The 14786-nt window shown below is 43.5% G+C and overlaps 1 protein-coding gene across 2 annotated transcripts in view; it reads left to right on the top strand.

Moving 5' to 3' along the window:
- The window catches only part of BRIP1 (BRCA1 interacting helicase 1), a 211507-nt gene that overhangs the window by 78369 nt on the left and 118352 nt on the right, over window positions 1-14786 (top strand). For both annotated transcript variants that reach the window (XR_009759861.1, XM_061605052.1), the window contains exons 12-13: window positions 9052-9211; window positions 10889-11010. Coding sequence is in view for 1 of the 2 variants with exons in the window: in XM_061605052.1 (XP_061461036.1) it covers window positions 9052-9211; window positions 10889-11010 (282 nt within the window). In the remaining variant the exon portion in view is untranslated. The remainder of the gene's footprint in view (window positions 1-9051; window positions 9212-10888; window positions 11011-14786) is intronic.

Below are 14786 nucleotides of genomic sequence, written 5' to 3'. Positions count from 1 at the left end.
GCGTGAAACAGCATACATTACGTTGGAGTTAAGTTGAGCAAGAAACTTCTTCAGAGCATTAGAGCATGTTAAGAGTCTTTATTAAGACATTATGGCCAAAGGCTTAAGAGTAAATACATGTAGAGTTTCTTCAGTCACCCCCCTTCTGGTACATCTCTCTCCAAAGGTAAAAAACACAGAAGACAACCTCTCAGTTCAGAGGCAATACACAGAAGACACAGCTTAACACAGATAGCTGCTAGAACTTTTCCCAGTCTATCACGATGGTTACCATAGCGACAGCCTTGGCTGTCCGTTCCCAGACTGGGCAAAGACATAACTCCCCCTAGCTACAGTTTTTCAGACTTGATGGAAAACAAACTCAGTGACAGTGCGGTTCAATGGTCAACAGGCTCCCCCCCCCCCGCTACAAACTCAGGTCTCCCCTTCCTATTTCACTGGACTGGTGGTGCCTCTTTTATTCCATTTCTGAAGTTTTCTGCGGAGTGTGTGTAGAACTTCTGTTTGGCCTTCCAAACACATTTCCAGTCCCCTGGAGACACACTTTGGTTGTGAAGCAGTGCTTACTCAAAAAGGGAACTTCTGGATGGCAGGACTCTCTCTCTCTCTCTCTCTCTCTCTCTCTCTCTCGTGTGTGTGTGTTGGGGAGCCTTTAGATCAATGTTAGTCCCTTGAGCGTTTCTGGTTTTTGCACTAAAGCACTTTGCCAGTACTGTGATTTTATGATTATTGTTATTCAGGAGACTCTTTTAACAGTTGTTCTCCTGCCTCCTTGCTTCTCTTCTGTGAAGTTATACCACAGTAGCCTCAACCATCATAATTGTCATGACCCCTGTATCCAGCAGTGATCTGGACACAGAGTTGGAGGCTGGAAGGACACCCGATGGAGAGCCAGCTCAGGGTCAGGGCTCAGAGCGGACTGCTGAAGATAGGGTGGCTATTGCACCTGAGGCTGTTGGACAGGGACCCCCAAAGGAACTTCCCAGTTCACCAGAGCCTGAGTTTGGACCCTCACAGTCACCTTCGCCTGAGCCTCAAGAATCAGATGCCTCCCATTGCACATCACCAGTCTGGTAGCAAAGGGTGGGCACCAGGAGGAGAACTATGGAATGGAGGAGTGCCTGGTGTCTGTCTTTAGGCCAGAGGGTTGGCCCTTTAAGACACTACAGTTCTCTCAAGGGGGGGAATGGGGTAAATGTTTAATCTTAGGCAGCCAAAAAACATAACAAAAACACCCTAACGAAAGCAATCAATAAACCTAGACCAGTCTTGTTCATTTGTTTATGCTATTCAATATCTCTGGGCTTTCCTTGGGCATGTGATTGGCCACTGAGAACAGGATGCTGGACAGCAGGCTGTTCTTATCCCGCCCTTCCTCCCAGAGGAGCATAGGGCAGCATAGGAGAATCAAGCACATGCTTAATGTTTTCACTGAGAATATAGATCCTAAAGGTGCTTTTTGGTGAAATGTGCCTGATTTATTTTATTGGGCTCAATAGAATTTATGTCATAGAAGATTGAGATACTTTACAAAAAAAAAAATTAATAAAAAACAACAACCTGTTCTTGGTCTCTGGGGTTTTACATTTTCACTAGCTCACAGAGAGAATCTTCTTATAGGGGGGAGGGATATACACCATCACTTGTGAGTGTAGCACAAGACTGTGTTGCTAAATTGCACAAGTTGGAAATGAAAATGTGTTATGCATGAACTGATCCAAAGGAGTAGGGTTTACTACTTTCTTCAGATTATAGAAACACGTCTCTCAAAAACTCATCTGTTGAATATACACAAACCAGAGTTCTCTATCCCCCAACTCACCCAGCAGTACTCTTTGGACTAAAGGTTTCCTTCATTTTATGGAACCATTGAATCCATTTCCAAAGAGTTTAATAAAACATATATAGGCTGCCACACATTGTGAAAACTATTATTCCCTTGGGTGGAAAAGTGACTCGCTGTGAACCTTAATGGCTTCTTTCTGTGGCTTCTAACCTTAAGCCTGACTTGCTTTCTGCTTTTTTCCCCCCCCCGCAGCCCAAAGTGCTATTGTTTCTTCTGGCTAACCCTCCACTTGAGGTAGAAGCTTCTCTGAGGCATGAGAGCAATATATTTAGTTTTCTTTAGTAGTGGTGTTTCAGTAACACTCACCACAATAACAAGAGTGTAAGGCTTTGCTGAGGTGGGTCTTTCACCCCCTCTCCTTTCAGTCATCTTGCATTCTCTGTATTTGCAAAAGTGCACAGCTGGTTGGGTTCAACATAAAATGGAGATGAAAGACTAGGAAATTGCTAGGCACTTGAAGGAGCTCAGAGCGCAGGCCCATGACAAAGATGTGCGTAAATGTATGAAGTGCAAGTTGGGGGGGGGGAGAAAGAGGGGAAGGGACAGGACACGGTACAGGACTTCCATTTTGGGCCACCCTTATAAAGCTCCTGTGAATGGCCCAGGAAGTGTCGAGCATGAAGATTGAGTCAGTTTAAGCAACTTGTATACCCAACATATTTCTGAGCTTTGCAGTTTTTATTGTTTTAGCACATGTGTCTTTGCCGCCCTGGGAGGAATATAAATGTAATAAATAATAATGACCCACAATTTGCACCTTGGGAGTCAAGAAGTGACTTTTGTTGTTGTTGTTCTAAGACGGGGTTAACAGTGTGCATCTGTGGGCACATATGTGCCCATCTAGGCTGTCTTTAGCATCCATCGGGGTCCCTTCTGCCTGCTTAAGTTAGACTTGAAAGAGGCATTCTCTTGGAGTAAATAGAATAGATTGTGATGTGTACTTGGTTGCAGTACATGCCCACGTTTCTCCAATTTGCAGATGTGCCCGTGGACCCAGAAAGGTTGGTGACCCCTGTTCTAATCCCTTGCATATAAATGGAGATCATCAAAGTGGTCAGAGATAAAGAAATCTGTAGTCCAGCAATAGTTGTAGAGCTCCAGGTTGGGGATATCTACATTGGGCTTTTCCCAGTAAACGTTGTGAGAGATCTGGCAGCCCACTAATGAGATTATATACCGTATGTTCCGGCGTATAAGACGACTTTTTAACCCAGGAAAATCTTCTCAAAAGTCGGGGGTCGTCTCATACGCCGGGTGAAATGGCGGCCGCAAAAAACGTCGGGAAAATTGGCCAATCAGAGAAGCTTGGGGTGATAAAGAAGCAATGGCGGTCATAGGAACGCACCAGCAAGCACAAAAGAGTCTCAAACCAAAACTCTGGGGCCGCTGGACTGCGAGAGCACGATTGGGCTCAGCAAACGAGGGAAAGAATGAGCCGCAGCTGCGGGCTCTAAAGGCAGTTGCGGTAGGCTTAAGATGCCGCAGATGAGCCGGGGGAGGCGGAGCAACCCCCCCAGATAGGGGCTCTGACACAGAGCCGCAGCTGCAGGCTCTGGAGCTGCCGTGAAAAAGGTAAAGTGGCAGCAATACTGAGAGCAGCAGCCGCAAGCTCTCAGTTAATTCTAGGTGGCTTGCTGAGGGGGGGAGAACCGCAGCCGCGGTCTCCCGTAACGTCACTGAGCTTCAGGAGGCAAAGGAAGCCGTATGCACAGGCTTCTTATGTAGGGGTGGGAGAGCCGCAGCCGCGGTCTCCCGTAACGTCACTGAGCTTTAGGAGGCAAAAGGAAGCCGTATGTACAGGCTCCTTATGTAAGTAAGCCGAAGAAGTCAGGAAAAAATGCCGCGGAGCGGGCCAGGAAGCCGCGATCGCAAGCTCCTGATTAGAGCTGCGTCAGCCGCCAGAGAACAAAAGGAGCCGCAGCCGCAGCCTCCCTGAAAGCCGTAGGCAATTTACTGGGGGAAAAAACGAAAGGAGCCGCAGCCGCGGTCTCCCTGAGAGCCGTTAGGGAATTTCCTTCCTTTCAGCTTTAGAGTGAATTAGGAAAAGTTTAATCCACTTGCACTGTTTTACGTTTACATGTTTGATGACAAACAGCCTTATGTTTATAAGTGACAGTTTTCATGCTAAGTACCTGCATGTCATAAGCAGGGGTAGTCTTATACGGCGAGTATATCCCAAACTCTATATTTTAACTGGAAAAGTTGGGGGTCGTCTTATACGCCCAGTCGTTTTATATGCCAGAATATACAGTAACCCACTCTGTGGGGAGCATCTCTTTTGGGCTGCACTCTCCTCTCCAATTCATGTCTGTTATCCTTATTTGTCAGTTCATGATACGTAGCCTTGCTGAGGAATTTTTTATGTCGCCTGAAATGTTTGTCTGGGTGCTAGTGCAGTGGAAGCTCTGTGACCCAGAGGCAATCATCGCTTATAACTCCAAGGCTATCGAGGGGCAGAAGTGACTTTGACTGTAGACCTCCAGGGGGTGAAAAGTGGAGGATGCTCATTGTATTTCTGTTACCCACAAACCTAGAAATAATATTAGCTTTTCAGGGTTTTTTAGGGTCTCTTCCCCCCAACCCCCAGACGAGGCATCCCAATGAAGCTGAACTAGTGCTGTTTTTGCCAACGGCGAACAAGAAACTTAAGTTTTTAAAAGATAAAGAATCAGCTGATTGAATGGGTGAATGTTTTGAGTATGTTGTAAGGCGGTAGACTTCAAACAATTAAGTAAAATTGTTGTACTTGCCCTACTCTGTTGGGTCAGTCAAGCAATTTCTTCTGCAGAACCCCCATCTTTCAAACAAGTTGCTGCTTCTGGTCACAAAACTAGTTCTCTGTTGACAAGCATTAAAGGGTGCACGTTCTCATGCGTAGTTGTATGACCAGATTTGCTAAACTGGGCGTTAGGACTTTGGCCATCTGAACTTTGGTACTTACAGAGTTCTTGAGGTTCAGCCAGAGGTTTCCGGAAATATAGTTGGGTTAAGAAATAAGGGACACGGTGGATGTCTCTTCTGGGAATTCCTGCAGGTTCCAGAGGGAGCAGTTTGCACGACTTGAGGCAAAACTCTGAGATCTTGCAGTGAATGAAGCTGCAGGGAAATAAAATCAGGCAAAGCTTGAGAATGAATAGAATGAGCATAATGGCTAGTGCAGTTTTAACAGATTTGTGTGTGTGCATGTGCAAGAATCCTGCGGATAAAGTGCAGATGTATTACAGAGTAGACAAAAAGGTCAGTAGGGATAGAAGAGAATAATTAAGTAAAATATAGTTCTGTGCAACTGGAGATCACAGCATGGAGGGACCACTGCTCCATGGTAGAGCACATGTTTTGCACGCAGAAGGCTGCAGGCCCAATCCCTGGCATTTCCGGGAGGAAAAATCTCTGTCTGAAATACTAGTCAGTGGAGACCAGCTTTTGCCAACCGGGTGCCTTCCAGATGTTTTGGACTACAGCTCCCCTCAGCCCCAGACAGCACAGCTGGAGCTGGTGGGGATTGTAGTCCAGAACTTCTGGAGGGCACCAGGTTGGCAAAGGCTGTGTAGATAATATTGAGCTAGATGGTCCAATTATATGATTTGATATAAGGCAGTTTCCTACATAGCCAACTTTCTTGAGCACTGAAAAGGTTCTTTCGCCCTTTCCCTCAGCTAGATGTGCTTCATGCCCTGCAGACACTAAGGTTGCATTCCTGCTTGGTTCTGACTCATGCAAGAAAAACAATAGGACTTTTTTTGCCATTTTACCTTTTGTGCTTTAGATGCAAGGGCTTTGGCCTCAGTTTTATTTTCTTGACTTTTCTCTTTCCACCACTTACCATGCCTTGCAATGCAGTAAGTTACCCTTAAGAGGCATTTAAGCTGTGGAGGTAAAGTTCCTCCTTTGGATGGCTGTGTTCGACTCATTTATGTGGGGAAGGGACATGTAGACCTTGTTCTCACATTGCGGTAAGCCTTAAACCATTGTTTACTGTGCACAAGCCAATCACTCCCGCATCACTTTGTCTCGCTGCTACTGCCTTTCACTGACAAGCTACGGACTCTGACTTAGCGTTGTATCTGAATCAGGAATCATGATTTGTTTTGCTCCCGATAACCATGATCTGTAGCCAAGTTTTGTTCTTGACTTGCTGATTGGCAATGGTTTGTTGGAGCAAAGCAGACTACAACCTGTGATTTGGATTAATGCCAAACCAGTGACTGTTGTTTGTTTTTCCCCAGCACAAACAGAATGGAGGAAAACAATCTAGCTTGACATGTCCATTAACAGAGGTTTATTGTAAACTGGTCCATAATGGAACAACTTCCAGAGTCTGTTGCATCAAAAAATAATAAATAGCTTTGTGGCAACTTAAAAGACTTGACAGATTTCTTACGGCAAAAGGTTTTGTGGACTGGAGTCCACTTCTCAGATGCATCTGATAAATGTTTGCTTTTAAAAAATAAATCATGAAAGAAAATAGCATTGCTCCTCCCAACTTAGAACCTGTCTTGTGTGAGAAAAGCCCTGCCTCCTTGTAACCTAATTTTTTAACAAGTGTTGGCACTGATTTTGTAGATAACTGCCTTTTTTCCTTTGCATGTCCAGCAGCCGTTGTGCTGTGTGGATGAGGCAGAGTTGTCCCATCCATTCGATAAATGGTACCTTTGCGCTCGGAGACTTTTAGCTTAGAAATGAAGCAGAATTATTATATCTATTAGGCTACTTTTAGCCTGTCCTTCATCTTGAAAGATCCTGGGATGGGGTATAAATGCATAGTAAAAGTTACATACAATCATATAAAGTATTATTAAAATATAAACGTATTAAATTAGGTTCAACAAGAGGGGCAGCTAAATCACTGTTTAAACTATAAAGCTGCCCACTGCAGGATGTTTAAGAAGGAATAGTTTTCCGTTTTGCCGGTATTCGTCACATGCAGTACTGCTTCCGGTCTGCTGCAGTTCACCTTCCACCAAAAACGATGTTATTAGTCTCGCTGCCCGCAGTGGTGAAATTACATAAATACATTGCCATAACGTTACTCCACCCCATTCATTTCAGTGCAAAAGAAACACAATGCAAATGGGAGGGTGGATGTGTCCTGTTCTCACCCGGCTCCCTCAGGAGGCGAGACTCCCCAGCAGAAACACAAGTGAGGGCAGCATGAGGGCAGTGTCCAGGGTCAGTCCAGAGTCTACCTCAAAACTGAGGGGGTCAGGCAAGAATCAGGGTCAGAAGCCAAGTAGTCTGTAAGCAACACACGTAAGGGGCAAGGCAAGAGACAGGTCTAGGGTCCACAGGCAATCTATAGACAAGTCAGATACAGAGCTGGAGTACAGAGATTGTTCCAGCAGCCCTTCCAGCCGGGCACTTGGGGTTTTATACTGAAGCTGCTGAACCACACCCCAGACCTCAGCTGATGCCCGTTGATCACCTGCAGCCAGACCCTTACTCCTAAGGAGTCCAGGCCGGTAGTTGGGCATTCCTCCGGATGGGCTGGGTTTCCATCTGGCATCAGAGGCAACGCCTCTCTCTTGGGCTCGGTGGCTGTTCAGCCTCAATGACAGAGGCCGAACTTGCCCCAGGGGCATACAGCCCGTCCTGGGCCTCTTCATGGGACCCTGGCCTCTCTCATCCTCAGATGGAACGTGAGCCAGGGCTGGGTCCAAGACCGTAGCCTCTTGGTCTTCCTCTGATGAGGCCTCCCCTGGCTGGAACCTGAGATGATGCAATCAATTATGTGTTGTTTGTGGACTGAAAACAGCAACAACGGAATACCGATTGTATTCAGTTGACTGATTTATATTCCAGGCATGGGACAAATAAGCAAACTTTGACCATTTCCTCTCCTGTTTCCATTTTCGTTGGAATTCTCCGACATCCATTGGCTGCTGTTGTTACCACTCTACTAAACCCTTGAAATGCCTGAGCAAACAGATAAATCTTCACTGGGTGTCGGAATGACAAGATGTGCTGGTGGCCCCATGCCCATCATTGCTGATGACTGCAGTTTGCTCAAGTGATGAAACAAGGTGATATAAGGGCAAGGAATGCTGAGCTAGGATATGGGTTAACCCTGTTAACAGAACAGCAAAATGAAGCTGAGCTGTGTGTGAATCCTTGCTGAAGGAGCACACTCTACCCTGAATATAATGACACAGAGACTCTGAATTTAGAAAATAAGAAAGCTTACATTTATTGTAGGAAATACATACTTCATAGAAAAGATCCTAGTTCTACCTAAGTATGGTTGGAGGGGAGATGCAAAGGGCCACGCTTACTCTTTCATCTCTGCAGGAGAGAGAGGCAAAGAAAAGATGTCTCCTATCCCAAGGTGGGATGAAGAAGGGAGGAACAGGAAATGAGGTCAGCACAAGTTACAAAGACCGTCTAGGAAGCTTGGAGTTTCCCCTCTATCTATTTTAACCACATGCAAACCACATGAAGCTGAGTTACATACCAACAGTTTCAACATTCCTCTTGGAATGTTCTGTGAATAAATATCCAGGTTATCCCGCCATCCCAAGCCGGATGCTAAGCAATGAATGAACTATACAGCAACGGACATCAAAAGTCGCTTTTGCAGGGTGGTAAAGACAGGGAGGAAATTAAACATTTGTATTTATTTATTTAACAGAATTTGTATACCGCTTAATTTAAAAAAACCCTCCTCTATAAGCAGCTTACGTAAAATATAAAATATATTTTAAAACTATTAATAAAAGACAGAAATAAAGTGTTGACCTTAAAAAATGCAAATATAAATAAAATTGGCAGTTTTATTTATATATCATAAAATAAAATTGCATATTAAAATGTGTGGCAACTTTATGTATCTGGGTAGTTTTGCTTTAAAAAGAAAAAAGTCTAATGATATATTTAGTTTTTTCCTCATTATTTATTTTCTTTACTTGGCTGCGATAATTGTGTAATATGACTGTGTGCACTCTTAATACTTTGAGAACTCTGACATTTCAATTTCTGCAAATCCCCTAAAGCATTACCTTTTGATTTTCCAATGGCCTGCTGAAATAAATTTGCAAAGAAGAGAGAGAAAGAAATGTACAGTGTATATAACAGATCTGAAATGAATGTGTAATTTTTTTTATTTGTACATCTTTTTATGCATGTGCTTATAATCACTAGGATTTTGGGGGGAAATAGGACAACCAATGGGTACAACTCTTTATATTTTTATTTTTGGATAATCTGTTCAGATGTTGGATAAACTGAAAGATCGCTGGCTGCACACTGGCTTATGGGGAAAGCTTGAGTTGATTAAGACCGTCATTGTGGAACCCAAAGGAGGCGACAAAAGTGACTTTGATGAGCTGCTGCAAATATACTATGATGCCATAAAATGTAAAAATGGAAAAGGTAAGCGTTAAAGATGCAGAAGCTTGAAAACTTGTCTGCTGACGGTAGGGTGTAAACACAGCTGCTGCAAAAAACCAGCAGCACTGTGTCAAGCCCAACACCTCAGCAACATCTAGTACAACTCATCCTGTGTCCTGACCTCAAAAATGTTTGTTTGTTTATTATTAGATTTATATTCCTCCCAGCAGGAGCCCAGGGTGGCAAACAAAAGCACTAAAAACACTTTAAAACATTATAAAAACAGACTTTAAAATACATTAAAACAAAGCAACTTTAAAAATAGTTTTTAAAAAAAGATTTCAAAATATCTTTTTTCAATAAAAGGGGTAAAAACATTTTTTTAAAAAAAGGTTTTAAAACATCTTAAAAAGCAATTTCAGTGCAGACGCAGACTGGGATAAGGTCTCTACTTAAAAGGCTTGTTGCAAGAGGAAGGTCTTCAATAGGCGCCAAAAAGATAACAGAGTTGGCGCCTGCCTAATATTTAAGAGGAGGGAATTCCACAGAAAGGGAAATGTGAGTTTCTTTGTCATAAGAGCATAAGAAGAACCTGGCTGCTGGATCAGGCCAAAGGGGGCCCATCTAGTCAAACATCCTGTTCTCACAGTGGCTAACAAGATGCCCAACGGGAAGCCCACAAGCAGGGACTAAAGCCTAAAGACGAACAAATATAGAGTGTCATTGAACCTTGCCTATGCACAAAGGCAGTGATGGTTGCCAGGTCAAACTGATTGCCCTGCGATAGGCCGTTTCCAATAATGAAAGGCCCTGCTGTGCCCCACATCTAGACATGTGATGGCCAACAACTCTGCAAGCCCCAGTCTGCAGGCCAGTCATGTTTCATGCCACTTCATGTGGCATTTCAAGGTGCTCACACTAGTATTCAAAGCCCTAAACAACTCGGGCCCCAAATATCTGAAGGGCTGCCTCAGTTCTACTCAGAGAAGACCCATTGAAATTAATGAACCTACGTTAGTCATGTCTTTTAACTTTAGTGGGTCTACTCTGAATAGAATTAGCATTGAATACAACCCAGATCCTCTCAGGTATTAAGATTAGCTGAGGGAGCTCTGTGACAGCCCCTAAGCAGTAGAAATCTCTCCCCACAGAAGTGTGCCTGGCACCTTCATTGTGTAGCTTTCATCATATGCTGAAAATGTACCTCTTTACCCCGGCCTTTGACACCTGGGATATATGGGGTTGTATCCAACTAAGTTTTACTCAGAGTAGGCCCTTTAAAATTAATGGACCCAAGTTAATCATGTCAATTATTTCCATGGTCTACTCTGAGGAGGACTAGCACTGGATACAACCTGTGGTTTTAGGACCCACCCTATTCTTTTGACTGTAAATTGTTTTAACTGATTAAAATAGTGTATTTTTACAGTGCTGTATGTAATCTGCTGTAGGATCTTATGGAGAAGAGCGGGTAAGAAATCAAATGAATAAATAGATAGATAAATAATATGTAAATAATGTGTGTAGCCAACACATGGGAGAGGAGGCAAATTGTGCTCATATTGTGACATGAGCTCGTGAGAAGCGATTTCCTCAAGTGCTCACAGCGGGCAGTGAAGGCTGGATCACACCAGCAGGTGGTCTTTTCAAGTAGCTGGTCAGCCAGAATTATAAACGATTTAATCCTTATCTTAAATTGTTTTATCATTTTCATTTAAGATGGTGCACTGCTTATCGCTGTCTGCAGAGGCAAAGTCAGCGAAGGCTTGGATTTCTCCGATGATAATGCCCGTGCAGTTATAACCATAGGAATTCCATTTCCAAATGTGAAGGACCTTCAGGTAGGACACTGACAATTTTAAAATCAGTTAGTGGTACCCTGACAAATGTTGGTCTTTTATTTTTCCTGATATCTAACTGAATGCTTGACCTAGTTTCTAGAGATGGTGTTTTCTGCACATATAGATCAAACAGTCTTGAAAAGTGTTTATGCGCCTTTGAGTTAGAATCTGGATTCTAGATTGTTCATTTATTGGTCAACCTTCATCTGAATGATTTCATTGTTAGAACTCTGCTTAGATCTGTCATCGGCTGGCTGTAGCAAAGTGCTTGTTGCTTGAAGGCCTGCTCCAATTGTATATTATTTATTATTCATGTATTAAATTTATATCCCACCCTTCCTCCCAGAGGAGCCCAGGGTGGCAAAGAATAAGCTGTTCTTTGTTTTCATTTCATTCATTCATTCACTTACTGTATTTGTATCCCACTCTTCAGCCAAAAAGGCTCCCAGAGTGAGTTATTTAAATCAATTAATACAAGACAGTCCTTGCCTGCAGGCTTACAGTCTAAAAAAACACGACACACAAGGGGGAAGGAAGGAAGAGGATATACCTAAATCACTAGAATACTGCACCTGAGTATCTGAATAGGAAAGAGAGGAAAACCAGTTTCATTCTCACAGAACATAGGAAGCTGCCTTATACTGTTAGCCAGACCATTGGCCCTTCAATCTCAGCACTGTCTGTACTGACTGGCAGTGGCTGTCCAGGGTTCCAGACAAGCGGACATTTCCAACCCTACCTAGAGATGCCAAGGATTGAACCTGGGAGCTTCTGCATGCATGACAGATACTGCACCCAGAGCTAAATTGATTCTTACGGTCTGAAGGCTGAGTAAAGTTGCATGTGATGTGGTGGCTTCAGATTCCTAGATGTATCCAAGCGTGCCAAATCTTCATTCAACCAAGAAATGGTCTCTTCCTAGATTGTTAGGTGTAGAATTGCCTCCTAGATTCTGACTCTGCTTACAAAGCTAGTACTGTTGGAACAGCAACAGCAAAATCAATATCTGGAATGTGTGTTGTTGAACTATGATTATTAATTGCATTTGCATCCCATTGCATTTCCTCAAACCAGCTCAGGGTGCCATACATGGATATATTAATCCTTGCAACAAACCAAAGAGGCAATGTGGAGTAAGAGTTAGAGTATTAGATTAGAAAGAGAACCAGCATGGTGTAATGGTTAGGGTGTTAAACTATGACCTGGGAGACGAGTCCAAATCCCCACTCAGCCATGAAGCTCACAGAGTGATCTTGTGCCAGTCATTGCCTCTCAGCCTAACCTTCCCCACAGGGTTGTTGTGAGAAAGAATAATCAGAGAGAAAGAGATTTGGCCAAGGTCATCTATGTGTTATATCATTGAGCTGGGATTCAAACTCCAATCTCCCCAGCTGAAAAATCCAATACTCTAAGCTAGGGATGGGGTACCTGTGGCCCTCCAAATGTTGTTGGAATACAACTCCCATCATCCTTGACGATAGGCGATGCTGGCTGGGGCTGATGGGAGTTGTAGTTCAATAGCATTTGGGGACCACAGGTTCCCCACCCCTGCTCTAAACGCCACACAACGCAGTTCTCCAATACAAGGTTTCTGGATTCAGGGGCTGAGGCTGGAGCTAGAATGAGGATTTGAAGTAGAGCCAGAAATACTCCAGGCAAAAGTATTATTTGATGAGACAAGGGCAAAAAGCCTAGTTCAAGGATGAGGAACCTATGGCCACCCAGTTATTGTTGGACTTCACTCCTATCAGCCCCAGCAAACATGGCCAAAGATCAAGAATAATGGGAGTTGCCGTTCAACAACTCTTGGAGGGACACAGGTTCTCCATCACTTGCCCAGTCAATCCAGAGGCTTCATATTAGCTGCCTATGATGATGACTGATGTTGCCCATCCCTATACCTTTATTTGCTGTAATAAATCTGAAGATCAGATTCAGGAGGTTTCTGGTTCAACTTCTTGACAAATGCTAGCAAACGGATGAACTTTTAAGATGGTCAGGTCCAGTAACCTGCTTATCTAGCTGCTATTATGATTTATTGGTGTTGTCTTCGCTTTTTGAATTAGAAACTGACAAAGGTGTGCTTGCAATTGGCACTCATTGGGGCTCTTATCAGTGGTGAACACATTCCCCTTTCATGCTGAATGGCTCATAAGACACTGGAGACATAGAACCCTCCTGGGTCCCAAAAAAGTAAGGGGTCTAAGACCATCTGGGACCCTGGACGACCACATCCCTAGGTTCACCTAAGGTAACCCAGCGAGCTTCATAGCTGAGTGGGAATTTCCACCCTGGTCATTGTCCAATACTCTTAACCATTATGCCACAATGACCTGAGGTCACCACCAGTAAGAAGAATTTCATTGGATTGTATGTAGCTAAGTCCTCCTTGGAGTAGAACCAATGAAATTAATGAACCTAAGGTAGTCATGTCTAATTCTAGCACTGAATATCACCCGTTGCTATCCTATCAACCCTACCCAGAGATGTAAAGTTGGTGTCTATTTTAATCTGTAATTTTATTTTATAAGGTATACTTTTAACTGTTGGTCTTACTCATTTTGCTTTTTTTATAAACTGGGGGGGGGTTAAGTTGATTTTTGCTGACAATTTTATTATATATTTTACATTTTTGTAAAACACTTAGAGGCTTTATTAAATAAATAAATATCTTAAAACACATCTGTGAGAACCATCACCAGGGTGGTGGCTGTAGGCGTTAGATATGTTGCTATTTTCCTTAGGTCGTATAAAGTTAGGCACTACTAGGCATTCAGTTTAGAAAAAAGCAAGATGTAGCAAAAAGAGCCATAACACTGGAAACATTGCTCAGTTTTGACCAAAGTTTGCAGGAACACCTAGAATTAAGAATAAAAATATATATTTACAGAGAGCAGTCTTAGGACACTTTGAGACATCTCTGGGAAGCAGTCTTGTGACCCCGGTCACATTGACCTAGTTTGTGATCTGAGTGCTGGGAGGAAAATGTGAAAATGGTCCTCTTTCAGTACATCAACTCATGGAAGCCCTGGTGAACTAGGGTGGTTTGTCCCTAACAACAATCATCCAGAGCCCTTTTAACTTGAGCCAGTGAATGTTCTTCAGGAGCACCACATTTACATTCTCCCAGAATTCCATGCTGGGTTACATCCCTGAATAGCTTGGCCCTCCATTGCAAAGGCACTTTAAGCGTTCATCTGAAAGCCGTCTTAAGGTGCCATGTCAACATAACAGTGTAAGCAAGCAGCAGCCTCTTTTGTGTTTGGAGAGAAAGCAGCTTCTCTTGAATTTCTGCCACTTGGAACTGAACCAGTTGAAGTCTTTCTGAGACTGGAAGTGAGGGCTAGCAATGGGGAGATTTAAGTACTTCTGAAGACTTGACTTGGCATAGAGCAGCCAGAGACTATCTGGCTGTGCTGCACATCTGCACATCTGGCACGCAGGAGAACTAGTTGGTGATCCTTTGTTAATCAAATTCAGTGAGAAACTTTGCTCTTTTGATTGGGCAGGGGGCCAGCCTCCTTGTTTTTATACCAGGCCTGGCCAATCCAGGGGCTTCATACTGCTCATCAGTTTCAGAGATTGATGTTGCATGCTCCTTCAATGCATGGCCTCATGCCATGAAATGCCCAGTATAAACCATGGAGCCTCCTCTTTACTTGCGGAATTTTCTTACTGGATATGTGCCAACTCAACCGCTTTGATCTGTGGAACTGGCAGTGTCACAAGTGCCACATAATACTTGTTATGTATTTGTAAGAAATCAGTCTTTTAGT

The sequence above is a fragment of the Rhineura floridana genome, chromosome 21, assembly GCF_030035675.1.
Source record: "Rhineura floridana isolate rRhiFlo1 chromosome 21, rRhiFlo1.hap2, whole genome shotgun sequence".
In the NCBI taxonomy this organism is placed as follows: Eukaryota; Metazoa; Chordata; class Lepidosauria; order Squamata; family Rhineuridae; genus Rhineura; species Rhineura floridana.
The sequence above is the reverse complement of the archived record's forward strand: the minus strand, read 5'-3'. Positions and strand labels throughout refer to the sequence as shown.